At 39.4% G+C, this 26,634-nt stretch overlaps 2 protein-coding genes across 2 annotated transcripts; both read left to right on the top strand.

Annotated features, from left to right (window-relative positions):
• Window positions 1–822: 822 nt before the first annotated feature.
• pinx1 (PIN2 (TERF1) interacting telomerase inhibitor 1) lies at window positions 823–19,848 on the top strand. The gene is made up of 7 exons (XM_079255222.1): window positions 823–851; window positions 1,588–1,697; window positions 2,348–2,440; window positions 2,648–2,735; window positions 3,189–3,278; window positions 8,186–8,268; window positions 18,581–19,848. Exons 1-7 carry the CDS (start codon window positions 833–835, stop codon window positions 19,244–19,246), a joined length of 1,149 nt encoding a protein of 382 aa, XP_079111348.1. The 5' UTR covers window positions 823–832; the 3' UTR covers window positions 19,247–19,848.
• A 3,326-nt stretch (window positions 19,849–23,174) lies between these two features.
• sox7 (SRY-box transcription factor 7) lies at window positions 23,175–26,406 on the top strand. The gene is made up of 2 exons (XM_079255502.1): window positions 23,175–23,643; window positions 24,595–26,406. The coding sequence occupies exons 1-2, from the start codon at window positions 23,412–23,414 to the stop codon at window positions 25,584–25,586; spliced, it is 1,224 nt and encodes a 407-aa protein (XP_079111628.1). The 5' UTR covers window positions 23,175–23,411; the 3' UTR covers window positions 25,587–26,406.
• Window positions 26,407–26,634: the final 228 nt, after the last annotated feature.

The following is a 26,634-nucleotide window of genomic DNA, read 5'->3' as shown; positions in this document are numbered from 1 at the left end:
AGCTTAAGTGTGCTGGTTGCTTAAGTAATATTAATTTATTTACTTCTGTGAAGATAAAGGGTTTTATATTTTGTTATTTCTGTTTTATTTCTTTTATTCTAAACTTAGCAAATAGGGAAATTATTATGTTAGCTCTGTTTTTCTTTTTCTTTTTCACCTTTCCTCTATTTAAATTTATTTGCGATTTTACCATGGGTATAATAAGTCATTTCCTAACACATATTGTTGCACATTAAATACTGCGGAACAGTTTTTAATGACTGCAGGTTAGCTTTCCAGCATAAACTGTCTTGTAAATAAACTGCATGACTGAAAACCTGAGTTTACTTTGCTCTGTTAACCCTGCTTCACAGTAACCTGCTAAGCTGTTCAAAACTATGTAGGGTCTAAGATGTTGTTGTCTTTTGTTTCTGTGTCCACTTTTTTTTGTTGCTGTTTTTCTGTATATTTTCTTTTTTCTATTGGTTTATTGATTGATTCCATGGATGTATGCACTTACAAATAGAAACCTGTTATGGTTGAACTTGGATAACGTTTTACCCAATGCTTTTACCATTAGACGTGACTGCCTTCTGCTGGTGGAAAGAATTACGCACCGTGACACGAATTAAAGTAGTTACTTAATCGGCGATTATAATATGAGACAAATACGTCAATACTTTACTCTGTTTAAAATATAGATTATATATGTATATATATATATATATATATATATATATATATATACACAGTATACATACATACAGTGCAACTATGGTGGCAAATTGTGTTCAGGCATTTATTTAGGAAACCTCCTTTGCTTGCGTCATCTTGTTTAAGGACCCTGCTCAGGATGTCCATGCTTGCAGAGCGTATGTAAAATTTTCTTACAAATTTCAAATAGATTTGATTTTATTAGTCGAGTCAGTATTTTTCTGTTTTCTTTTGTCTGACTTTAGGAAAATGCCACTCTGTATTACCTTTCCTTCTGCGAATCTATTTAGGGTTTAGCAGGTTTACTTGCCCAAGTACGCCGGTAGCTAGCATGAGCATTTTCCTCAAGGCACGTGTTTCCTTCTCTATTTTCGTGTCTTTAATGGTGTTCATGTTAGTGTCCTGATCTTTGACAACTGGCTTGTACTTAACAGACGGATTTTCGTTTAATTCCAGTATTTGACTTGTTACAAATCGACCCCTCTTCGCATGATATAATCACTCTTCAACTTCAGATTCTCGTCACCAGTTAGCACGTATCATACTTTTCTTCGCTTATTTGATCCATCGAGCGTTGTTTGGGTCTATTTTGACATCACTCACTGTTGAATATCCTAAGAATGGGTTTTGCACACTTGGCAGGCCTTTGTGGGCTTATGGCCCGAGCTATTCTGCAACGTCATGTGGATGGACTGTTGTGTAATAATGTTGCTGCTGCTACAAAAAGCCAAAAAATAATAATAATAATAATAATAGAGAGGAAAAAAAAAAGATATTTGCTGTCTCTCTAGTTTTTTCTTTTTGAAGACAGTTGTAAATTCCGTAAAAGAATTGAATTTATAAATTAAAAAAACAAAAATTTAAAAAAAAATGTTGCTGCTGCTGTGAATTTAGCCCGCAGGAAACAGAAATGGTCCGTGGACCCCCGGAACAGCACATGGAGTAATGATGACTCCAAATTTGGCCAGAAAATGCTGGAGAGGATGGGCTGGACCAAGGGCAAGGTAAGCCAGATACGTGAATTAACATTATTTTATAAATAGGTTTGGGGCGGGGCATATTATGAATCTAGACATACCTGCTGTTGGTAAGCAGAGCACATAAGTATCTTTCTTTTTTAGATTAAAGTTAGTTAGATCCGGAGTTTTATCCACACGAGGAAATAACATTTGCAACTTGTTATGAAATGAAAAAAGAGTTTGGCTAATACATGAAAGGGGCCTGTACTAATAAGTGGGATAAGAAACTTATGGTAACTTCATACTCAGTTTTCAAATTTATCTAGTTGCTTTTTAATTTATTAATGAATTATAACATTATTTGAAGTTGTCCTAGAAACTTTTTTTCTGCTCCAGAGCAGAAAAGCTTCTACAATGACATCAAAACTGTCAATAAATATCTAAATAACTTACTCCTCAAGTGAGTTTGAAGCATATTAAACTAACAAAATCACATCAAAGCATGTCTGTACATTCACATTTCTGTTTACGTTGATTGAAATGGTTTAATACTAGTTCTAGTAATACAACATTTTTTTCGTGGGTTTACTTCCTTAGTTTATAAATGTTAATAGTAAATTTTATCACAATCGGTTTTCTTACTTGACTTAACTGAATGGAAACATTCGTCAGCATGAATTTCTTTGTACCTTCAGGGGCTGGGCAGGAGTGAGCAAGGCTCCACAGACCACATCCAAGTAAGAGTTAAGAACAACAGCCATGGTCTTGGAGCTAATGCCAGTCATGAGGTGAGAAAAAACTATAATAAAAGTTAGCTTTTCTATCAAAAAGTGTCTGAAGTAATATATTTGACTGTGAATGCTGTAAACAAGTGGACTCTGAAAGCAATCTGTTTTACAATTGTTTAAAAATATGCACAATTGTTTTGAAATAGTGTTTTTTTATTTCCTCAATTGTGTTGAGATCTTTTTTTTTTTTTTCTTTTTTTTTTACAGGATAACTGGATTGCTCATCAAGATGAATTCAATGAGCTTCTTGCTCAATTGAACAGCCACCATGGCCAAAACACCAGCAATGACAATGGTATGGATATGCGGTTAAGCTATACCCTGTCTAAAGGTCTTTTAACTACAGTCCAAATATATTTGTGCTTCTTGTCTATATGTATCAGGCTTTAACATGGTGTGTGTGTGTGTGTGTGTGTGTGTGTGTGTGTGTGTGTGTGTGTGTGTGTGTGTGTGTGTGTGTGTGTGTGTGTGTACATATTTACATCTTATGAGTGTTCTCAGTATGTCGTTGCTTGTGAGTCAGATTAATGTTGCACCCAGCTACTTTTTAAAAATGTATTCAGTTGTCATGTTGGACAGTAGATGGCGCTACAGTGCAGCATTTAGTCAAGTTTATGCTTTTGTACAGTCAGCGTTATATAGACACTATGAGTAATATCTAATTACCACTGTTCAAAAATTAAAGTTCAAATAAAAATAGCAGGTTAAATTTGTGACTTCTTGTGACCATGACTGTTTTTATTTGTAGATAATCCACCAGATGAAAAGCAGGGGTTCAGCCTGGAAGAGAAATCCAAGACCTCTAAAAAGAGGGTTCATTACATGAAGTTCACTAAAGGTGGGTAGTGAATGACATTTTGTGACATTTTGCCTCAGTAGGTTGAGATGTTTAGCATAAACAGTGTTTTATTGCCGTTATCAGCCGTTTCACTCGTGACTCATGAAAGTAACTCCTGTAACAATCTCAGGAAAACTGGACTCTTCAAAAAAAAAAGGAAAAAAAAGAGAAGTTTCAAATGAACAGAAAATCATTTGGGAGCATTTCATTCCCTCCTGCAATAATCTGACATTAGTTTTGCTTGATGAGTTTACTTCCTGTGTACACCTGCAATCTGCACACCCCCTCTGAGCGCTCATTGAGACCTGTGCTCTTGTTTCAGACCACAGATCTTGATCAGAGCTCTATCAGCTTGCGCTGGGTCAGTTGACCCAATGATTACTAGTGGAGGTTATTTATAGCTCTCCCTACTCCTTTCATTACTTTTTACATGTCAGGAAGTTAACATTTGCTGGTCAAGGCCAGTACACTGATAGGCTGAAGAAGGAATTTACTGTGAAGCACCACTGGAGGCCAAAAATGAATAACCTCCTACTTTCCTACTGCGTTGTATAACTTGCTGCACCACTTCATGACTACTAACACAGCTAGTTGAATTTGCCAAATTGTAATTGGTGTGTGTGTGTGTGTATATATATATATATATATATATATATATATATATATATATATATTATATATGTGTGTGTAAACTGCTAACATATTAGTTGATACAATATCGTGTCGTTGAGTTCAAATCCACCTCATCAGGTCAGCACACTTGACAAAACAAATATCTCAACTTTTGCCTCACCTGGAACAACCTTTTCTATTTTACGTCATTCAATAGCAACTTCCTGTTTCCTGTTAGGGGCATCTGGTATGTCCATTTACTGGCCCCCAAGAAACAACACCTCCCATGACCTATTAGATGACCTTGCCATATAAGACAAAGCCTTGGTTGCTCCTCTGGACCTTCTCACCCTGTTTTTATGGCCTTAATTTGGCAGGAGCCAGATAAAGACCCTTTTCTTGACCGATGAGATGCACCTAAGAAGGGATAATGAAGGGAAAGGGTGCTTGCTGGGTTTTTTTTTTGTTTGTTTATTTTACTCCAGATGCTTTACCTTTGTATATACATTTATGATCACACTCACAAAGCCTGATAAGGAAAACAGTAATGATCCTGAATAATTTTTTTGTGTTGGAGGAATTTGTTTAATTCCTGATAATGGTTAATCAAACCTTTGAATAAACAGCTGAACACAGGACCATAGTTAGATAAAAAAAAAAAACAAAGGCCGAAATCTGTATAGAATGGCTGTTTAGAAAAAGTGAAATGAGATATGTTTTTTTTTGTTTGTTTTTTTTTTTTACTCATTCTTCACTCAGCTTTTCAGCTTCTAGTATCATTTAAAAGCAGTCAAATGCTGCATTTAAGTGTTTTCAGCAATAATGGAAGATTTAGATCCAGTATTTTTACAAGTACATTTTTGGGAGAGGCAAAAGTGCGCATTGATCAAAGCATCTAACAAAATAGTGTAATATGGCTATTAAACAGAGTTTCCTCCAGGATTGTTTTTAAACTGTTAAGTGAAGGCTTAGCAATGTATACATTGCATGCAGCATTTAAAGACACAGTCACCGCTGTGTGGACACCGCCCTGCCATGAACAAAGTGTTATGATAAATATGAAATAATGTTCTTGTGGCCTTGCGAATAAGTACAAAGTTCTTACTTCTCGTAGAGTATGTAACAACCATTACTCTTGCTTTTCCACCTGTGTATTTTAACTTTCTAGCGGGCCTCAGTACAACAGAATAGGAACTTTACTCCAGTATTTGTTATTTGGAATTAAGCCATTTGCAGGGCAATGTGACATTTCTTCAGTACAATTTCACACTCTTAATCATGGCCTGTAAATGTTTACAGATATAGACCTTATGTTTATATGAATCCGTTCGTACAGCATAATTATATCTGTAATATCTGGAAAACAAATGGTAATACTGAAGGGATGGCAACTTTTATTTTGCCATGGCGGTGTACCATGAACATTTAAAAAAACAATATGTTGCACAGTCCCAGCCAGATAACACAGCCGGATAAATCTTTAATGGGAAGTTTTGCTGAAATTTATGACAGTGAATACATTCCTGGTTAAAATCATGTTTCCCCCTTTGTATAAATTCACAAAATAATCCATGCAGCCATACATTGTTCTGCTCATGCACGTCACAGCTCATCACGCCTGTTTTGTGTATTTGGATGTGTGGCCAATTGAGTTGATTGGAGAATGTTATTCTGACTAATTTGAGGACTTGGCCTGTCCCAGTTATTACATAATAGTGTGATGATTTGAGCAGACCCTGGTCATTTCCCATAATCATTATTATGGTTTCCATTTCCATTTCTAAACAAGTACAGCAATGTAACTATTTTTTGTACCATTATGATGATCTGTTTTACTTTTATTTGACTTATTGCAGTGTGAAACACTTCTGTTCACACTCAACATTGAGCACATTTTGTATTAAAATGAAAAGTTGGGAGCTATAATTGGGTATTTGCTAGACTTACAACAGTGTTTAAAGACGCACATCGCTAAAGACGATAAACCATCCCAGTTATTGTATTTTTGTCTCAACCTAACTACACAATAGCCCTGCTGAGAATATTTGAAAGATTTTCCTCAGAAATCTTAGATGGTCTTAGATGGTTTTAGGGGTCCTCTATCCAGACTGTAAAAACTGGGATCGATACATGTTTTTTTGTTTGTCTGTCTGTGTGGTTTTATTATTATTTTTTATTTATTTATTTATGTTTAATTTGAAAATATTCAATACATACTGTAGGTTTTCAGTGACAGTTTTAACTGTCCTTGGCAATAATACACCACTTTAATCTGTTTCTGCTCAAAAAGGCTAGAGCTGTTGTCAGGCAACAAAAGGGACACCAGCACCTCCTTTTTTTTTTTTTTTTTTGTTTAAATCAGCCGTAATTTAATTGGAAACTTGAGAGTTTTGTTATTCAGGTCTATGAACTCTGACATGCATCAGTTTTCAGTGCACTTTTACAGTGACAATGTCAGTTCTTAAAAACGTTTGGTTTCTCTAAATATTTGCTATCTGTAACAGTGGTGGGTGACAGTCACATGATACTCAAACATTTATAATTTTCACTGTCACCTTTTGAAACAGCCATGTTGTGTATGTTAATTTGCAGCGCTGGCAACGAAACGGTCGCATGGCAACATTTAAGCCGCCACGCCCCTTTGCATGCTTCCCCTGACTTCTCCAATGGTGACTTCCATTATTGTGAGGTTGTTGCGAAGTTAAGTCTTGGTAATAGATTTACTGCGCTAAGCTTGTTATATGAGAGGCTGAAAAGGTCATGTAATACTCTGATAGCTCTTCTAACGATCAGCTATGAAGAGAAAAGGTCGACCTTTTAAGTTTTAGTGTTTTAGTTCTTTTAATTCATAGCTGACTTAATAGAAGTTAAAGATACAGTAAGGTGCTATTTTCAATATTTATTTTTATCAGATGTAAGTAAAATGTGTGGTCATATTTGGTCCAGAGAGCCTACCAAACATAAATGACTCCTTTTCAGTACAGGCCTCCTCCTTACTTTATAAAAAAAATAAATAAATTGATATCGTGTTCATGTTGGCTCCCTCATTGCCAGCACTGAGGATTGATGGCCTTTGTTTGTGGGGAAAGGTACCGAAATCTCTGCTGCTTAGGTCCAGGCTCCACAGAATAAACCAGTAACCCAGTTTTAATTGCTGCCTCCATCTATCACCTGTCAGGGCAGCGAGGGTGGTTGATGCAGAATTTAACTCCCGCTCTCTGTCCACTGCTCTGTGTGGTGGCTTCATTGCGCTTTAGGCTTTTTAAGAAAACAGGTTTCTCACATTTCATCTAAATGGTTTTAAGAGAACTTTACTAACTATAAAAAAAGCATTTCCAGTCAAAGAGGTTTTCCTCCTGCAGATGTCCTTGTCTTATTTATTTTATTATTACCACATCACACATTCAAGGCATTTTACTCACCACATTTTTTTAAAACTCTCTAATCTCATTTGGCTTGTCATCTACACTTGTTGCCATTTTTTTCATAACATTCAAGGATATTTTGTGGGCAATGCTCAAGCTTCATTCATCTTAATGATATCTGTTCACTTTTTGAGTGTGAGAAAAGTGGCGTTCCATTTCTTTTTATCAGTGTTTTTTCAACACGTTCACCTGAAAGTCAGAAATTTTGGACAGATTAGTTTCTGTTCAAACAGTAGAAAGGTCAGATCAGGCATAATTTTACATCTGGCCTAAGTTCACAAGATGACAAACACCACAGGCCCTTCTTGTAATTTATTTTCTTTTCAGCATACTTTCTTGGTTATGCTTCTAAAATGTGCATGTGCAGTGACTTTCAAAGCTAAAAGCAGGAGAGATAGAGGCTTAAGAGCAATAAATAACCAAATGTTATCAGAGTCCTGCTGAAGGAAGAGGATGCAGCTGTACGCACAGGACCAGGCTTGAGACAGACGACTGCGTGCTTCAGGAGTCTTTGAGGCCCGGCTTGAAAATGGGAATCCGGAGGCGTGGCGGACCTTGTCGCAGTTTATTTTTCTTTGCTGTTTTATCCTTGCAGCATGACATAGACCACAGAAAACTCCCCTCTCTCTAAAGTGATCACCTTCCACCCAAATCTCTCCCACTACACACACAACTGTAAACTGCTGCTTTTGCAGATTGGGAGAAGGCAATTTATGTTTTCATCGTGTGTGTGTGGTGTAAAATCTGCCTATATAGGAACTGCAATAAAAATACTTTATTTGATCCTGCTGTTGAAGTAATCTGTGTGTTTTCTGAGTCAAAAGACGACTTTGTGTAATTTTTCTCTCGTTTTCTTTCCTTTTCTTTCAGGAAAAGACCTCTCCTCCCGTAGCGAAACAGATCTTAACTGTATCTTCGGGAAGAGAGGAAGATCTGCCAAAGACCCAGAACAGGTAAGACACTGACATGAGTTTTATGAGCCAAAGTTTGGAATAATATTCTTTATAGCTTCAGAATTGCATTAGGACAGTTAATCATTACATTGGTTTCTTCCACTTGTTGCACAATAATGATCAACCTGACGGGTCAGTTTTGATTTATCAAAATACACTCCAGCCTACTACAAAAAGATTGTAGGCCATAATCCTAATCCAGTGTGCAACTTCCTCTTGTACTTGGACAGTAGTTAATATCTAAATTGAGCATGCCAGTCTCTGATCTTTCTTAACCCAATCAAAGTTGCAGAGGAGATGGCATACCTCTGGCCAGGTGGCTTGAGCTTATCTGTCTCCGTCTTGGTAATTGCAAGTGACCACTGGTGCTGATGTCCTCATGGGTCATTTTGGTATCATGCGATCCTTCTGCTTCTGCAGGGCCCAGTTTCAATGCGGCCTCTGGCTGTAGATTAGCCATGTCACAGTGCAGAGCTTTAACACTGCCAACAGGCCACTGATGGTGGCAAGAGCACCTAAATCCAGTTAAGGGATTTGCACTCTTACCCTTTCCTTCTCCTCTTCACACCCCCCTCCCCCTTTCTCTACTCCTGTCTCGGAGCGTCACATCAGGTGGTTAAGTGTGCCAGCAGGCATTATTAAAGGAAAATCAAAATTGTGGTGAGGTGTGCAGAAACCTGAAGTGATGACGCTTGCAAAAAAGTTCTTTTTGCTCTTGGCATCGATGGTTGGTCACTTCAAACGTCACCTTGCCAGTTGATATTATGGTGGCTCTCATGCTTTTAAAACATAGCTTACAGGCTCAGACAGCTCTAACTTGCACTGATCGGCCAGTGAGGACCTTGTGCTAATATACAAATCCAATATTGTGTTTTGCTTTGTTTTGTTTTTTTTATGAATAAAATGCACGAGATCTAGTTGATGTGATCAGATTATTTTTAGTTTTATCTGCAGCTGCTGTGTTTCTCCAAAAACATATTTGTAGAATTTGTGAATACATTAATACATGGTAGGTGTTTAAATTGCTTTTACATTATTACTGATTAACTAATGCAGTTACATACTAGATTGTCTTTTACTGATTGTCCACTTTTACTAGCTGTGGACAAAATAGGTTAAACAAGCACCTGCAAACCATTTCTACATTTTTATTTAGATTGAATACATCTTCCTGCACTAAAACAGGTAGATTTTTTTCTTTTTTTTTATCACAAGTTTGCCCAATCTAATCCATAGAGCCATAAAAACAATGACATATCTCGCTTTTGGACACCAGTATACAGAAAAGCCTCTCGCTGGGTTCTTTTGTTTATCTCAAGTATTTGGCTTGAAGAAATTGGCATCTTAGAAATCCATAAAATGTATTACAATAAAAAAACAAAACAAAAAAACAAATGTTCTATTCCCCTGTAGGTGCTGAGCCATAACATCACAATGGTGCAAGCTCCCTAGCTGATTAACATTGGAAATGCAAGCTATACACACCATCATTTTCTCCCTAATCATTTGGTTATGGGTTGCTATTTTTCAGCCAGGAGGGACACCATTGACCATATCAAGAATGCCACCAACAATTACAGTGGCTTCCCATGAGGCCTTGTGTTGAAGCTCAACAACATCTGAGCTTGCTGTGAAGAGGTGGAAAGGGTGATTGACCCAAGCATTTTGCTTGATGTAGCAGTGTGTATGTAACACTGCTATTTGTCTCACAATGATTTGTGCTTATCATCAACTCCTGTTAGTATGATCTTGTCCGTAAACACTGAGAGTTTTTGTTTGATAGCGTGGTTGATTTGTAGGAGGTTACACACTTGTGGCATTATCGCATATCTCCCTCCTGATGAGGTGAGAGTTTACCAAATCTGGACAGACTACTGCAGACCTGTCCTGTTCCCCCCCCCCCCCCCCCCCCCCCCCCCTCACAAATCTCCTAGCACTCACCCACCACCCACTGCTGCGTCTCCAGCCTCTGTCCACCAGTCCCCCCACTACGGGTGTTTTCCTTCCTCCACAGTGATGTTTCCTGCTTCCTTATCGCTGTCCACAACGTTCATGAAACAGACATGGGTGCACGGACAACGGTACACAGACACACAGAGTCCCAGAGGCCTCTGTTCATCAAAGGCACCAATGAATGTGTTAAAAATAACATGAGAACACAATAGAGTATTAATTGGTTTAGCCTGTAACTTACCAAACATTCTCACTGGGTTAAAATGAATCTTTTTAAGGACTTTTTCTTAATTGAATACTTAGATGTGAGATACTGTATATAAGCATATTCTAAACAATGATAACATAAATAAATTTGTTCCTGACTTTTTCTTATTTTACCTGTGCAGGACTATAAGCTAAATAAAAAAATGTTTAACACGATAAGTTGATGCCCCCGCCCATGTCACCTACAACTTAATTTTATACGGTTTAGCCTGCAGATAATGTATGCCCGAAGCCATTATTTACTCAAGTTGAACCGCAAGGATTGTGTCGTAGCACCTGTCCATCTACTTGGTTCTGTTATCCATCACCCATCCTACGCTTGCTAGCCTCCTCCATCTCCTGCCTCCTCTTGCGGCCCTCAACACAATTACTCACTGCATGACAAATGACAGGCTCTCACTGCCGAGGTATCAGAAAGCCCCGGCCACTTCTAAATGAAGGCACTTTGGCAGTCCTGTGCTCCCTGTGCTTATCGGCGGGCGAGCAGTGCCCCTGGCCGTCCTGCACTCCTTCTTCCCCCTTCTCCACCACCCCTGCTCTTGCTGCCCTCCTCAGGGGGTTTAGTTAGGGGAGCCACATGGAGGGCCAGCCCGGCTTGATTTATCTCCCTTGCCCCTCTGCCCAGCCACTCAGGCAGGCCGAAAGAGCCGACGAGGCTCCAGCGGGCCTCAGCTCGAAAGCCCGGCATTAGCTGAAATAAACCATTCTGCCGCCCAGTGAAAAATGTCCTCTGATTGGCTAATTAATCAGTCAAAGGGGAGCGACGCGGCTTGTGACTTGAGGGACCCAAGCGGGCGACCGCAGAGGGCCTGCTGATAAATAGACTCCACGCCGATTCATACATCAACAAAAGTTAGTCATTTTTTAAAGCTGCCAGCTCAGATGAAAGGTGGAAACAAGCCGTAGTTTTTTTTTTCTTTTTTTTCTCCTCTTACATTTCTTTTTGTCTTCTTTTTTTATTTGTCACTGCAAAAACAAATTTTGTTTAATCTTTTCTGCATTTTTAATCTTTATTCTTGTGCTGTATTTTTTAAATCCAATTTCTAATTTTTAAGATAGGAGATGTGGTGTTTAAACTGAAACAAAATAGGAGCAGTAAAATGTTAAATTTCCTTGTTTTTATTTAGTCTTAAATATACTTATCTCTTTTCCCTCCCTTATGACTCATATTTTGACTCAGTGCCATCAGCAAATTGAATTTTATTTCAGTGACCATTTTGAAGAGCGCATATATTTATATGTATATTTATAAAACACTTCCACCTCTACACAGTTTTTAGTTTTATTAGATGTTCTGACTGCTTGTTCACCACAAACATTTAAGCAATTCCAAAATCAACTTACTCATTAGTCCTGTACTCCCTTAATGTGTCAGATAAGAAAAATGGTCGAACATAAATTGGTGCTGGCCATGTTCTGACGTCTGAACCTCCAGTCAGACGGCGGGTATGGTGTGCCCTGCTCTAGGGTCAGTGTGACCTCTGTGGCCTCTCCCACTCCCACTCCTACTAAGACACAAAGGATGGAGGATCAAGCCTCATCGGATGGCACCTGTTGCTAGTGCATGCTGCCCACGCGTCGTCCACATGAAAAATCATGCGTCAGCAGGGTCTCCCCTGATACCAGCATGTTATGGAATATGGAGCAGGGACGACACTGGTTGGGGGCTACAGCATTTGGCAGATGCATTGCCAAGGCACCAGGGCGCTGATGGGTGGAGTCAAGTGGTGAACGTTCGCTGACAGCGCAGAAGCAAAATGTCATTCAGTACAAAAAAAATTCTCTAAGTTTTTTATAGTTTGCTGCTGAAGCCTAAAATGTTTAAATATTTTTATGAAGTCAAAACTGTGAAACACAAGCGAGTATGCAGGACAAAATCTAAAGATTAAAAATCAGATGGACTTAATACTTCAAACTTCTTAAACTTAAGAATGTTTTTTCTGTTTGTCAAAAGGTGAAGAAATATTTCTCCCTGTAGCTTTAAATGTCAGAAGTTTTGTTTCTGGGATATAATTCATTTTTCTGCTGAGATCTAGTTCTATAATTAGCTAAATAAATAGAAATACAGCACCAAAACCAAGTTTAACTTTTTGCTTCTGTTGTCCATCAACTCTAAGACGTGATCTGTTGAAAGGACCCGCCGGTGTAAACATGCATTGTCGCTGCATGGTTGAATGGGCCAGTGCACTCATGAAGGGTACCGGGCTTATTATGATGCTGGCTTGTTCTGACTCATTGTCCGATAACATCTAATTGCCTCAAGCAAAAGCGCTCCCAGTCTTCAGCACATTTGTTGATGGATACTTACTTCTGCTGTTGAAACGATCTAAACCTAACCCCCCCCCCCCCCCCCCCCCCCCCCCCCCATACTCTTGTAAAGACACACACCACACATTTCCCATTTACCTCCCTGGCAGTTCTGTGGACTGCTCCCTGTTGGCAGTGCCAGCTCGCTGACACTTACAGATTAGTGCAGGACAAAATGAAGAAGAAGGAAGAGGGGGGGAAAAAGTGTCTGTCTCTTAGTTACAGGCCTGAGCTACAATCTATGAGAACAGGATAATTACTGCCTGGTAGAGCCAACCGCCCAAAGATTTCCAGCCCCCTCGGCTGTTAATATTGGTAGTCCACCATTTAATCACTGACTCTTTAATCTAATAAATCACAGCAGGGGAAAATGATCACAGCGTCTCCCCTCCGTGGGGCTGGGGTAGGGGACCTCGGTGTTCATGAAGGGGCTGTTGTCGGCAAGCGTTTGGAATGTAAAACAAGCACAGGGCAGTCATGCTGCATGCATAATGTTTTCTTCATTTGTTACTTATGATAAACACTCTTGCACTGGGGACACAGTTTTTCAGACCTTTGTATTTATTTATTTTTTTTCGTCTTGTTAAGACTAAACAGTTTATTCTTTTAGCAAATATATTCTTTCTGAAAATCTTAACATTTAACTTGTTTAATGAACTCAGGGGGCATCATTTGGGTTTTAATTGTTAGTTTGTGTAAAACTATTCATGCAGAGAAAGAAGATGGGTGTTTGAATGGGATTAGAGACTTAAAAGTATTGCGATGGTCAACCGAAACATATACTTATTTACCAGACAAGAAGTATCTACCTGTTTTTCTGTCCGCCCACATCAGGGTCATGAAGGATGGGATGCTGGACTTGTGTGTTCATCAGGGAAAGACAGCTGGCTAATCAGGCCCTGATCCATAGACCCCAAGTATCACCAAATTTATTATTGTGGCAGGACAATGAGGGCACACTCATGCAATTACAGACCCAACCAATATTGGCGAGAAATTATTGAAAAAAATAGCAAGTAATGCAAAGAGGCAGTTTTTAAGAAAATTAATGGGCAACTGCAACACTGTCAAATCCTAATTAACAAGATGCAGACTAACAAAGAAACAACTGGCTTCTAACTCCTCATATTTACCATTCTTATTAATTTATCAGTCTGCATTTAAGTCTGCAGAATGGTGTTAAATTTAACCAATGATTTTTTTTCTTGTAATTGCCATCATACCCAGATGCTCTGTACGAGAACAGCCATAAAATCTCCAGTAGGCTGCAAAATTCAGCACAACACAGCATGTTCCAATAATTTGGTTAGAGTTTAGAAATAGAAACTTATGACACTTCTTTATGGTTTTACAAATTTAGACAAAGGGAAGAAATTTAAAAAAACAAAACAAAACCCAAGTTATGCTTATTTTGTGATCAACTGCTTTCATTTTTCAATCACTGCATCAGGAAAATGGGGAAACTATAAAAATCACTGTTACTGCATCACAGTACTAAAAAAGTACTATGATGCAATACAATAAAGACGCACACACAGTACCAGCTGAATACTGCAGCGCAATAACTTATCTTGAATTTAACAGTAACATATTAATCTGCTTGAACGAGCTCCAACTTTATTTTTTGTCTCAGAAATTAGATTTATTACAGCTGACAGAAGATGCCCATGATAATGGAGAAGAAAAATAATTCATTCAGCCTACAGGATGTGCGGGAAACGTGTTATAAAAATCTGAAATTTTCAGACTAATGTTTACCTTTCTTTTATTTTTAGAAATGGTCATAAAGTGCTTGTTTGTTCTGCAAAACCATCACATATAATCAGTAATATATGCGCAAAGTGCTGAAAATGAGTCTTTCTGCAATATTTCTTTGGGAGGAGAAAAGTTTTCCGTGCACTCCAGTGAACCTTTTCCATCATCTCAGCTGGCTTGATCGACTCTCCCACTGAATTTGTTGGCCTCTGTGTCTCAGTACCTTGGCACATGTCTTGCCATTGGCTACATTAGCTGGGGGAGATGGAACTGGAGTGTCTTGAAGGAGCCGGCCTGTTGAATGTCTTCCCACCCTCTCTCTTTCTGTGGGACCCTCTGTGGACCCTCCCTGTGTTCCCTGCCCAGCCCCAGCCCCCGCCAGGGGAGAGTGGAGCAGGAAAGGCCCGATAGCCAGCCAGACCGCTCCTCTGCTGAAGCCGCCTTATCTCAGGGCTGCACACAGCGCATTGAGCGCATCCTTTTCCTGAGGTTCTGCGTCTGGGAGGAGAGGAGGAGGAGGAGGTGGTGGTGTAGGAGGAGAAGGGGTAGACACTGCTTGATACAGGTGTGTTCCCTCAACCCTCCTCTCCTCAATCCTAGCTTTTTTGCCATTCTTCTTTTGTTCCAGCAATTATGTAAACAGTTTGCTAATTTGTTGAATCCTTTCTGAGGTGTAAGTAGAAGCTTAGCACAGCAAACTAGTGTTTATTTTATTTTATTTATTAGGGAACTTGTGCATATGCATTAGATGCATCGTATCAGTTTTCCTCAGGCTAACTTACATCTGCAGTCCTCCGGCAAGGCACATTAAATCCATAGAAGCATGTTAGAATTTGCGTGGAAGATTTGTATATGTTGGTTAGTGGAACACATTTATTTTGCATTAACTTGTAGTGTATTTACTAAACGTTAGGATTTCTGTTTTTAACTTTTTACTGAAGCACGTTGTTGCATCCTTGTATTACCAGTACTGATAAATTTCTCCATGATGAGGTGGCATCTCGTAGTCAGATGCATCTTCACAGTGATGGAAGGTCTGCTTTACACACCTAAAGCTTGTTACATACTCCCCGAGAAGCAAGGTCTTTGTTATTGCTCTTGAGGCTGCAAGAACAATTTTTTTTATCTGGTTCGTTAATGCTCCACAAGAAGCTTCGTCTGTAATGGGGCGGGGATCACTGCGGGGGGGTGTCTGTGTTTTTTATGTTCAACGAACCCAGTTATTTCATGTTTAACGAGAAACTTTAAACGCAGCCTGGCGGTTGTACACGCAGCATGTGTTTAAAATGATCAGCAGTTTCATTAAAACTTCAAACGTCTGACCAATCATGCAATACTTCTCAGAGCCCGTTGAGAAGACAGTTCAGCTGATGTGTCAGGAACTGTCAAAATCACGTCACTTGCTTGAGAACAAGTTTCTCATGGGGTATGTAGCAGGCCTTATATGCTAAAGGGAGGGAATACTATATTGTTCACATCTCTTAAAAAAAAAAGAAAAAAAGATCAGTAATTTTATTCCTGAATGTTTTTATTTTCTTATTGTGATAAATGAAGGAGTCAAATTGGATCCCTTTCTGACAATCCACCATTATTGAAGCTTAAGGCTGGCACATGCAAAGCCATGCTGTTTATTTTTATTTCTCTATTTGTGCATTTCTTACTTGCTGTGAGTGAAAAGAAGTGGTTGAAAAATTAAAGTTGTGAGAAAAAGTATTTTCTCTTTCAGGGAAATAAAAAGATTGAATTCAGATTCAGAAAAGACTTTTTGACAGAGAAGTTTTTTGTAATGACTATTTAAATACATGATAATAAAGAATTTGAATATGAAGCATGTGCTTGATATTGGATTTTAAAAAAAGAACTTTAAAAGTAATCTTGACACTTTTTTAAGTGTTTTTAGCTTTTATCTTGTGAAGTTTATCCTTGTGCTTCATCCACTAAACTACATTATACGGTAAAGATACGACCGATAGCGGACCAGGAAAAGGAAGGAACAGCTGGAAATTGAGAAACATCTCAAAGTGCGACATAGCTTCTTAGTAACATGTTGCCAGGAGAGATCTCCAGGGCTGCCAGTAGTGCTGACTGGATCTGTGTGTGTTTACATCCACACTAAGTGTGTGTCCAGCCTCTGCTCAGCACAGCACTTCTCTCGCTGTCGAATCAGTCTAATGGAGATCCCCAGGCAGTGAGGAAGAACCACGAACCAAGCTCAAGCCACCTTTCCCTGATGATGAAGATGATGTTTCTCTCTGTCACTCTCCCCTCTTTCTTCCCTCACTCATTCACCCTCCCCCTCTCCTGAGAGTAATTTCACAGGCAGTTCTAAAGTGGCCCCCAGCCATCTTCCCAAATCCCAGTTACATGTTGTTTGGCGCTGTCAGCTCTAAGCCCCATCTCCACTCTCCCTAGCAGAGAAGATGCCATTGTGCGGTAACGGGAGTATAGATTTTCTCCAGGAGGTTGGAAAGTTTTGTTTAATGGCACCTCACCTAAAGGACCTTATCCTCCTCGTTAGAAGTTGGTTATTTCCAGTCGGGGTCTCGGACCATGAAAAACTTTTCAACCCTGTCTTCAGCTTCACCTGGATGAGCCTAATAACAGTTCTTCTCTTGTTACTATCCTAGTTTTCAGAAACCCAACTAGATCATTTAAAAAAAGTGATAAGAAACTAAGTTTATAGTCCGTTCATCTCCAACGCTGCACGACCACACAGAGATGAAGTTCATCACTCTGCATCTACCTCTCAATCTGCATTGTTTTACATGATCATCAGTTAGTCCGTCTCAGTCCTGTTGCTCGAGTTTAATCGCGCCCGAAAAGCTGAAAGGCCAAACCAGGAGGAGAATCCACACAACCGTGTTTTCAATTTATCTCTAATCTTTAGGGTTTGAAAAATGCTGTCCACTCCAGCATCTGAGATAATACACAGAGCGGCAGTATTGTTTAGTGTGACTCCAGAGGAGCTGCTGTATTCTTCTGGACAAATCATTATGCATTGAGTAGGCCATTAGGAAAATGAAGACAAATGGGTCACACGGGCGAGGTGACAAATTGTTCACACTGCGGAGTTAAAATCAGGACTGTTGTACCTTAACGTTGTAAAGTTGGCCTTATTTAAGGTGTACCTTTTTAAGGTTGGAGCGAAGATTGTGAAGCCAGATTAATAGACTATAAGAGTAAAGAGCTAAGAAGAAAAAGGCTCTTGTCCACTGTAAACAATAATGTTTGCTGGAGAGCTAGTTTGCCAACTTATCCCCATTAGGTTCAGATATTATAACTGATGAAAGGTTACTGAGGACTTGAGGGGCACAGTGACTCAAACAGTAGGCTCATTGCTTTTATTACCTCTGTAGTTTGCCTTCCCACTCAGCAACATCTCAGCCTAACTGCACCTGAATGTGCAACTTGGTCCAACTTAGTCGGCCTTGGAGGAATCAAGTCTCTGTTCATGGTTGTAAGTGGTCACTGCGAGGAACAGGATTTTTTCTGAAAGCCCACTCTGCTGCTGTTGTCACCAACTTGTTCGATTTAACCATTTCAGTTCAGTTTTCCATTCAAGTGGGAAGAGGAGTGGGCTCTCAAAGTCTGTCACCAAAGAACTGGATTACATTGATTCTTGGCTAGATGTTTTAATCTTCTTGTGGTCTGCTTTCGTTCTATCATGTTTCATCTTTCTCTTGCTCGTCTCCTGAGGAGCCGTTACAGAGAGATGTCAGGAGCTGACTGTGCAGAGAAACACTGCCGGACGTGTGGAGCTTTAAAATTTAAGAAATGGATAAATGTCAAATCTAACAGTTAAGCTGACGGTGCTTATTTTAAAGCTTTAAAATCTATTGTTACCTCAGCATCCTATTTTCAGTTAGTCATTATGTGTTTTGTTTTTTGTTTTTTTTTGTCTTTGTAGTCTTTGCGAGGTGATTGACAGTCACCTAAGCTCCCTGGGATACCATTGTGTGCTATTCCATATGTTGTGTAAATGCTCCATCAAAGCCTAACCAATCTTTTCTTGTGTTTTTTTCTGGTCTAGGAAAGTAACAGCAGCGATTCTCAGGGTGAGGCCCAGGAGAGTGTAACTCCTGCTTCTTCTGGACTGGATGCAGAGTCCATCACCAAGACTGTGACAAGTACTCTGAACATGCAGGAGTATTTTGCACAGCGAATGGCTCAGCTGAAGAAGGCTCGCGGAGCTGTGGGTACATTGTCAGTAGAAACATCAGAGCCAGCTGAGGAGCTCAGCCCAGTCCGCAGCAGCAATGATTATACAGAAAAGACCAGAAGCAAAAAGAAAAAGAACAAAAAACCTGCAAAAGAGGTGGAAGTGATAGAAGACAATTGGAGCACTCCCACTGTTGTAAATGACAAAGAAATCCAGGAGCAGGAGTGTTTGAGGAAGAAAAAGAAAAAGAGGAAAATGGCTGAAAACGGTAATGATGCCAATGAGGATTGTAGCTCCACACACTGTTTGGAGCAAAACTGCGAAGAACTGCCTCTTTCTAAGAAGAAGAATCTTAAAAAGCATAAACAAAGTGAGTTGTTGAATGGACATCACTCAGCTGACTATGAAACTACAGAGTCAGAGGTTACACAGAACAAGGAGAGCTCCAGAGACAAGGAAGTTGGAGTAAAAGATGAGGGGGAGGTGCCGAGGAAGAAGTCCAAAAAGAAGAAAAGAAAGACAGAAAATCAGGAATAAATTGAATTTGATGGTATGATGAAATCTGTCAGGTTTTCAAATGACTTATTCTTGTTAAGTCACTCATTGTGAGGTTAACTTATCTAAACAGAAACAAGCTCTTATTAATGAACATAATAACCTGTAAGACCTGGAAAATTCTCATAGAAGCTCCACTATGTGGCATTATCATCTGGGACTGTTTCTTTTTTAAGCTGTTTAAAAGGATAAAAGCTTGTGCCACATCATCCTCTCTACAAAATATTGGTGCCTAAAAATGTTTTCTTCTATATTACATTTATTTTATTTTTTGTTTATTTCATTTTCTTTTATTTTTCTTCATGCAATGCAACTTGGTGTATATGCATTACTATTTATTTCAGCAAAATTTCAGTGTTTTTTTTTTTTTTTTTTTTTTTTTTTAACCAGATAATGAATTGTTTACCTTTTTTTGTCAGTTTTATCCAAAAAACTGAACTAAACGAAAACAGACGTATTCTTTATGTTAAATGACAGATGAAATTTGATGTTTAGGCAGTGATATGTTACCAATCTCAACATTTCTGAGCTTCTGGAAATCAGATGTATTTTACCTGGATGAACCCTTTTTTAAATAAATGATTGTGCACATTTTTGTCTTTCATAAATAAAGTGAAATACAGATGAAAGGGAAATACTCTCACGCGTTGTCCCTGCTCTGACGTTCATACTTTCCATTCGAAGGTGTGACACATGTTGTGAAATGATCTCTAACTGATGAACATCACTGATGAACTTTAACAAGTATTTCTAGTTCAGCAGTTGTGTGACGCGAGTCAAACCATCAAAAGGGAATCCAATACCCAATCTTGGCATCATCATCTTGCCTTCCTCATCACTGTTTTGAGCATGTATGGAAGTACAGTGGGTGTAAAACATTCACTCACTGCTCTTACAATGACATGTTTTTGTAATGTAAATAAAACCACAATAAAGTATATCAACTTTTGAACCTTTTCAGTACAAAAAAAAAAAATCAACAACATAGGATGTCATGGAACACTGAATAAAAGCCATTGAAAACTGGAGAAAATATGTGACAACAGTAACACTGTAAAGAACTTGACATGACTTGCAAATGATGAAACTTGGTTAGTTTGCTGCAAAGAGATGGCAACACTAAAGGAGCAACAGGAGATTCTGGCTGTGACTTTTCCCTCGTACACTCACTGGATGCCTTTTTTGGTATTTCTCTTGTTATAGAAATGACAACCCAAATCAGCCAATCACATGTTGGCATCTCCGTGCATTTAGGCATGGAGTTGTCAAGACAACTCGCTGGGGTGGGTGGGTGTCAGATTTCATGAACTACTGATCTTACCCAGATTTTGATGTACAACTATCTGGAGTTTGCAGAGCGTGGTCTAAAAAAGAGAAAATATTCTGTGAGCTACTGTTTGGATGAAGATGCCATTTTGATGTGAGATGAGAATGGGCAGGCTGGTTTGGGATGAGAAAAAAAAACTAAAAAGTAACTCAATCACCCATCACTACCAAGCTACCGTATGGAGAAAACCACCTCTAAACGCACAACACATTGGACCTAAAAGTCCTACTCCCATTTGGACATGCCATCATTTATTTGACTTAGATTCTGTGTTATTTAAAACAAATAATTTTTCTTATTTGCTCAAATAAAGTTTTTTTTTTTTAATGACAAAATTCTGCTGTTTTCAATATGATGAGGTGAAGATGTGTTTTTGGTCAGTTTGAGTCTCGTTCCTTGTTTATCAGAGTAGGGCTTTAGATGAACTTTTTTTTTTTTAATCAACTAATTTGGCTAATAGATTCCTTGTTGGTTTGCAAATAAGCAAACATAATTATTATCTTGTTGTAAAACAACTCCCAAAGCTAGCTGTATATATATTTATGAAAGCCTAAGGGAACTAGCTTAGAGGGAAATCAGACCAGCCTTACTCTTAGTTCACAAGTCACTGCTTATACTGACACTGTTGTGATGACCGTGCTAAACTAGACTAAACATACATCAGAACACCTGATCACTTAACTGTCACCATTGATTGACAGGTTTTACCTTGATTCCCAAGTTGATTAACTGGTCCAGCCACCAATGCTAAGTCAGATAACCAGTGAGATTTAAAAAATCTCATCTGGCATTAGCATGTAATATGTGTTGTGTAAATGACACCACCCAAGCTTCACAAAATACACAGCTAGTGGATGTTTTGAATGTCATGGAGTCGTGACCATGGGTTTGTAATGATTTCCTTCATTCATTACCCTCTAAACTAGCCATTATGTCTCCATGTATAATTGGAAAGTTGAATTTGAACCCTAAACTGGCTGGTGGTAGAAGTTCATTTCGAGCCCTGGGTGTTTCAGGTTGTTGCCATACTGGAAAATCCCAAACCTGAGAAAGCTCCACCATGTTTTACTGTTGCTAGGATATTGTTTTTCTTACAAACTTCCTTTTGTTGTCCATAAGCCTGCTTATGGGCAGTAAGCCAACCAGAAAGAGTGTTGCTTATCTATTTGGCAGTTTTTGCAAACATAAGTTCTTCCTATTTGTGGCTATATTTTATAAGTAAAATAAAATATTAGATGAATGAAAATATTACATTTCAGAAAAGTGTGATAGATGGCTGTTAAATTAAATAATTGGGAACAATAATTGGGTGTTTTTTTTTCTTGCCACTTGCTTCACTCCAAGTTGCAAATATTCTATAAAAGTTTGGTTTCAAACATTAGCTGTCAGACTTCGCTCCACCTGAGTGTCATCAGTCTCGCCGGTCAGCTTTCATTCGGACTTTCACTGACTGCACACCAGTATGGCCCCTGTCAGAATAGAAAAAGGAAATCCAGCCCTATACATCACTGATGCCTCCACCACGCACAATCTGTGGCTTCAGGTGCCGTATCCTGTTCCTGTGTGGGGTAAACCAGAGCTGACACTTCACTTTGACAAGTGGGAGGCACAACCCCTCCACAAGATGTGTATTAGACTCCAACTTAAGATCCATCTTACCTCTGAATTGGATTATCAAAACTGAATATTCCTGGTTTGTTGTCAAGTTTCTGTCTTCATAGATGTTACAGATAAGATCTGACCTCTGATCCGGAGCTATATTTGAGTAGTGTGAGAGTGTGAGGGATTGTGAGCTACTCCATGACCGCAGCTCCAGAGTATCCTGTCAACAGGAACTCGTGGATTTGATACGCACCCGCTTCTGGCCACAGAAGGAAACTGATTTGTGCATGTGTGCTGAGTTGTTTTATTTCTTTGGTCAATCACGTTCAGAAAGCATTTAATACTGATCTGCATTCAAACTACTGAGAATATCATAAAAAGGAAACGATAAGGAAAGATTTTCAGGGTAATGTTGTGTTGGTCTTGGCAGGCAAATACTACGACATCCACCCAAAGGGCTATAAAGATCTCAAAATGCCACTTAGTCACTACTTTTTTTTTGTCTTGAATAGACTGCAGAAGCAGTTAGGTCAATTTGTCATGCAAGCTGTTCCTTGTTAACTAGGAAAAAAAACAACCTTAAGTTGCAAAATCTGTTTGACATCATCACTTTAGAAAAAAAAGAAGCAAAAAATGAATAAGATTTATGTTTCCTTGATTGACAAACATAAGTTCCAGGTGTATTTCTTTGTTTTAAAAAAAATGTATGTGTTGATCAGTAGCCAAAAAAATCAATGCTTAGTATTGTTTGCCAGATTAGTTAAATGAAGATTAGGTCAGAGGAAAGTGCTGTTTTGTTGTGGCCAGTTTAAGGAGTTGCTTGTGTTGAAATGTTGCGCTCTCTCTCTTCCCTTTCACGGGGCTCAACTTGGAATCAAGGAGGAGTCGAGACTCCTCCGGGGTTTCTCCTGGAACCTGCTCTTCAAGTATAAAGCGTTCCCTCCAACCACAAGGAGAGACTGAATCATAACCGACAAGGAGGAGCCGCTGCATGTGCGCATCTGGGCTTTCTCCACAAATCTGTGTTGACACTCTTCTCCAACTGTAGGCAGTGAAGGAAGCACCGCAGGATCTTCTGTCTTTCTTTATAATTAGTCAGTTTTTTTTTCCCCTGATAATTTTGGTCATCTTTTAATCCAGCTTCTCACAAAGAGAAACATCTACAATTTATTCAAAAGTCTGACCCGCTTGATAAGTTTGGAGAGAGCGCGCTGGCTGATGGCTGCGCTAATTAGCGCGTACTCGTCGTGGCCGGAGTCCTTCGAGTGTCCTCCAGGTGACGGGGACGTGCCCGACGGACATGGCCCGCACAGGTCTCCCGGGGACAAGGCGCCGGAGCCGCGGATCAGACGGCCCATGAACGCGTTCATGGTCTGGGCCAAAGATGAGCGCAAACGGCTGGCGGTTCAAAACCCGGACCTACACAATGCCGAGCTCAGCAAAATGTTGGGTGAGAAAAAGATATTATTATTATTATTATTATTATTATTATTATTATTATTATTATTATTATTATTATTATTATTATTATTGTTATTGTTGTTGTTGTTGTTGTTGTTGTTTCTAACGGCACTTTTAGCTCTGTAGGCCCAAGTTGTTAAACAAAGTTTTTCTTTCAAAGACTTTTCCACTAAAACTTCAGAAAGACGGAAAATTCGAATATAAAATTGTACGACATAAAAAGTTAAATGTGTCATTTGGAAACTGGCCACGTGCGCCAAATCTAATGAATAAAAGACAACTTTCAAGCGATAATGTGATATTTAAAGTCCGAGTCGATGTTAAGTCAAAGGGATTTCTTATGCTGACATCGAACTTGATTTTCGTTTCTAAAAACGGACTTTATAGAAGAAAACTCTTGGATGCAGTCGATAAAAATTCATTTGGATGGAACTTGAGCAAATCTGAATTTATCTTTGAGCCAATTCCAGAGCAGCATCTCCTCCTCTTATTAACGGGATTTAATTGGGGATCATGTTAGAAATGACAATAGCTCTTTTAAAGCTGAAACTTACTTTCTTTGTATCATATCTTGGTTTTAAATAAAAGTGAATAAAGATTGGTGAATATTTTTAGGAGAGGCTTATTTCTTCTGTTTTAATTTATGAATTCTATTTTATAGTTTGACTTTTTGTTTTTATCAAATGTTAAGATGAATTTAATATTTTATTTATGCATGAAAAACATTCGTATAAATATTTTAACATGATGATAATGAGCCCTTAAATATTTTTTCCCCAAGTTATAGGGAAAAAAAAACTATATTTCAAGGAAAGTTAGTTTAGTTATTTATCAAAAGACGGAAAATGAAGGGAAAACTTAGTTAAGGTTTGGATAGTTTATAACTGTTATCCAGACTTTTAGTTAAGATTAATAATTTTTTTCATCTTCTGTACTACAGGCAAGTCATGGAAGGCCCTTACACCCCCTCAGAAGAGGCCCTACGTGGAAGAGGCAGAGAGGCTTCGGGTGCAGCATATGCAGGACTACCCTAACTACAAGTATCGGCCTCGCAGGAAGAAGCAGCTGAAACGCATCTGTAAGAGAGTGGATCCTGGCTTCCTCCTGAGCGGGCTGGCTCCAGATCACAGCACCCTGCCCGAGCAGCGAGCCCTTTGTCACCCCCTTGACAAAGACGATGGCAGCCCTAACGGCGTCAGCAGTGGGTTTGCCGCCTCCAGTCCTGCTCTGCCCGGCGTCAGGACCTTCAGAGACCCTGCTGGCTCAAACAGCAGCTTTGACACCTACCCCTACGGTCTGCCAACCCCTCCTGAGATGTCTCCCTTAGATGCAATGGACCATGATCACGTACCATCGTCTTACTACTCAACATCTGGTAGCTCATCAGTCTCCTGTTCTTCCACAGCCTCATGTGCAGATGAGCACCACCAGAATCAGACACACATGGGCAGCCCACCTCCTTACCACACTGACTACACTCAGAGTCAAATCCACTGCGGGGGAGGTCACTTAGGTCACATCCCTCACATGGCTCAAACTGGTGGGGGCAGTGGACTAATCCCAGGCCCTCCGCTGTCTTACTACAGTTCCTCATCTTTCCCGCAGATTCACCGTGGGCTTCACCAGGGCCATCTGGGTCAGTTGTCCCCCCCACCAGAGACTCAAGGTCACCTGGAGACATTAGACCAACTGAGCCAGGCTGAGCTCCTGGGTGAGGTGGACCGCAATGAGTTTGACCAGTATCTGAACTCCACCGGTAGCGGTTTTCACCCTGAACAGGGCAGCAGCATGACCATAACGGGACACATCCAGGTGGCCTCCGCGACCACCGCTTCTGCCGCACCTTGCCCCAGCAGCACCACAGAAACCAGTCTCATCTCTGTGCTGGCCGACGCAACGGCAGCCTACTACAACAACTATGGCATCTCGTAAGAAGCTGCTCCACACGTGACTGATCAGAAACAATTCGCGAGTTTGTTAAGACATTTTGGGTGATGTTGCGCTTGGGTGTTGACAAAGACAAGATCTCTGTGCACCTGCTTGTAATTTCAAAGCCCTCATTAGCATCCATGAGCAACTCGATCCAAGCACAAGAAAGCTGAAGTAATTACTGAGCAATATGGTTGTCTGGAGCTGAGGAAAGAACACAAAGCAACGCTGAGAAACATGAGAAGAGGAGATGGACACCTCAGGGAAGGAGACACAGAATACAATAGTATGCCACCTCCAGTTGTCATGAAGTTTCCAAAACCAGTTGAACAATCGTATAAAAAAGGCTTGTTTGTCCACTTTGTAAATGTCACCAGTTACTGTTGCCGCTGAGGCATGTACAGATACTCTTTAGAAGCTAATTTAAGTCCTTTGGTGTTTTGCATAAATGTAATGCTACTATCAACGCTTTCCATTCGAATGTTTTTTTTTTTTTTTACTCTCAGTAGTTTGGGAGTCTTACCTCAGTAGATGTAATTGAATGAGGTTTTAGTTGGACATCTCTTATGCAGTTTAAGAAAATGGTGTATCATGAAGACAGAAAGGCATTTATACTTCTGAAATATATAATCACCCTTTACAATGACAAAAATAATAATGATAACTGTAACTGTATGCTGATTTAGGTTTATGAAAGACGCTAATTTAAAATAAAGGTCTTTTTTTTTTTTTTTTAAAATTAATGAGGTTGCCACTTGGATCACACACCCACAGACAGCCGACCACGAAAGGATGAACACTTATTATCTCATTGTTATTAACAGATGTTGGTAATATATGATATATTTATGAGATTTGCAACCACTTAGAACAACTAGATGCTTACAAAACATGACAATAAAACATCCAGGAGTCCTGCTAGTTTTTCATGATTTCCATGCATCCATTTGGAAAATAAAGGAGCGTAAAAGCTTAATCTATTTTAATTAGTTGAAGTGATCCATCTTTGAATGAAGTGCCCCGCCATACATTGTTGTATTTTAGGCTCCAT

The sequence above is a fragment of the Telmatherina bonti genome (assembly GCF_933228915.1).
Source record: "Telmatherina bonti genome assembly, chromosome: 16".
Taxonomy (NCBI): domain Eukaryota; kingdom Metazoa; phylum Chordata; class Actinopteri; order Atheriniformes; family Telmatherinidae; genus Telmatherina; species Telmatherina bonti.
The sequence above is the reverse complement of the archived record's forward strand: the minus strand, read 5'-3'. Positions and strand labels throughout refer to the sequence as shown.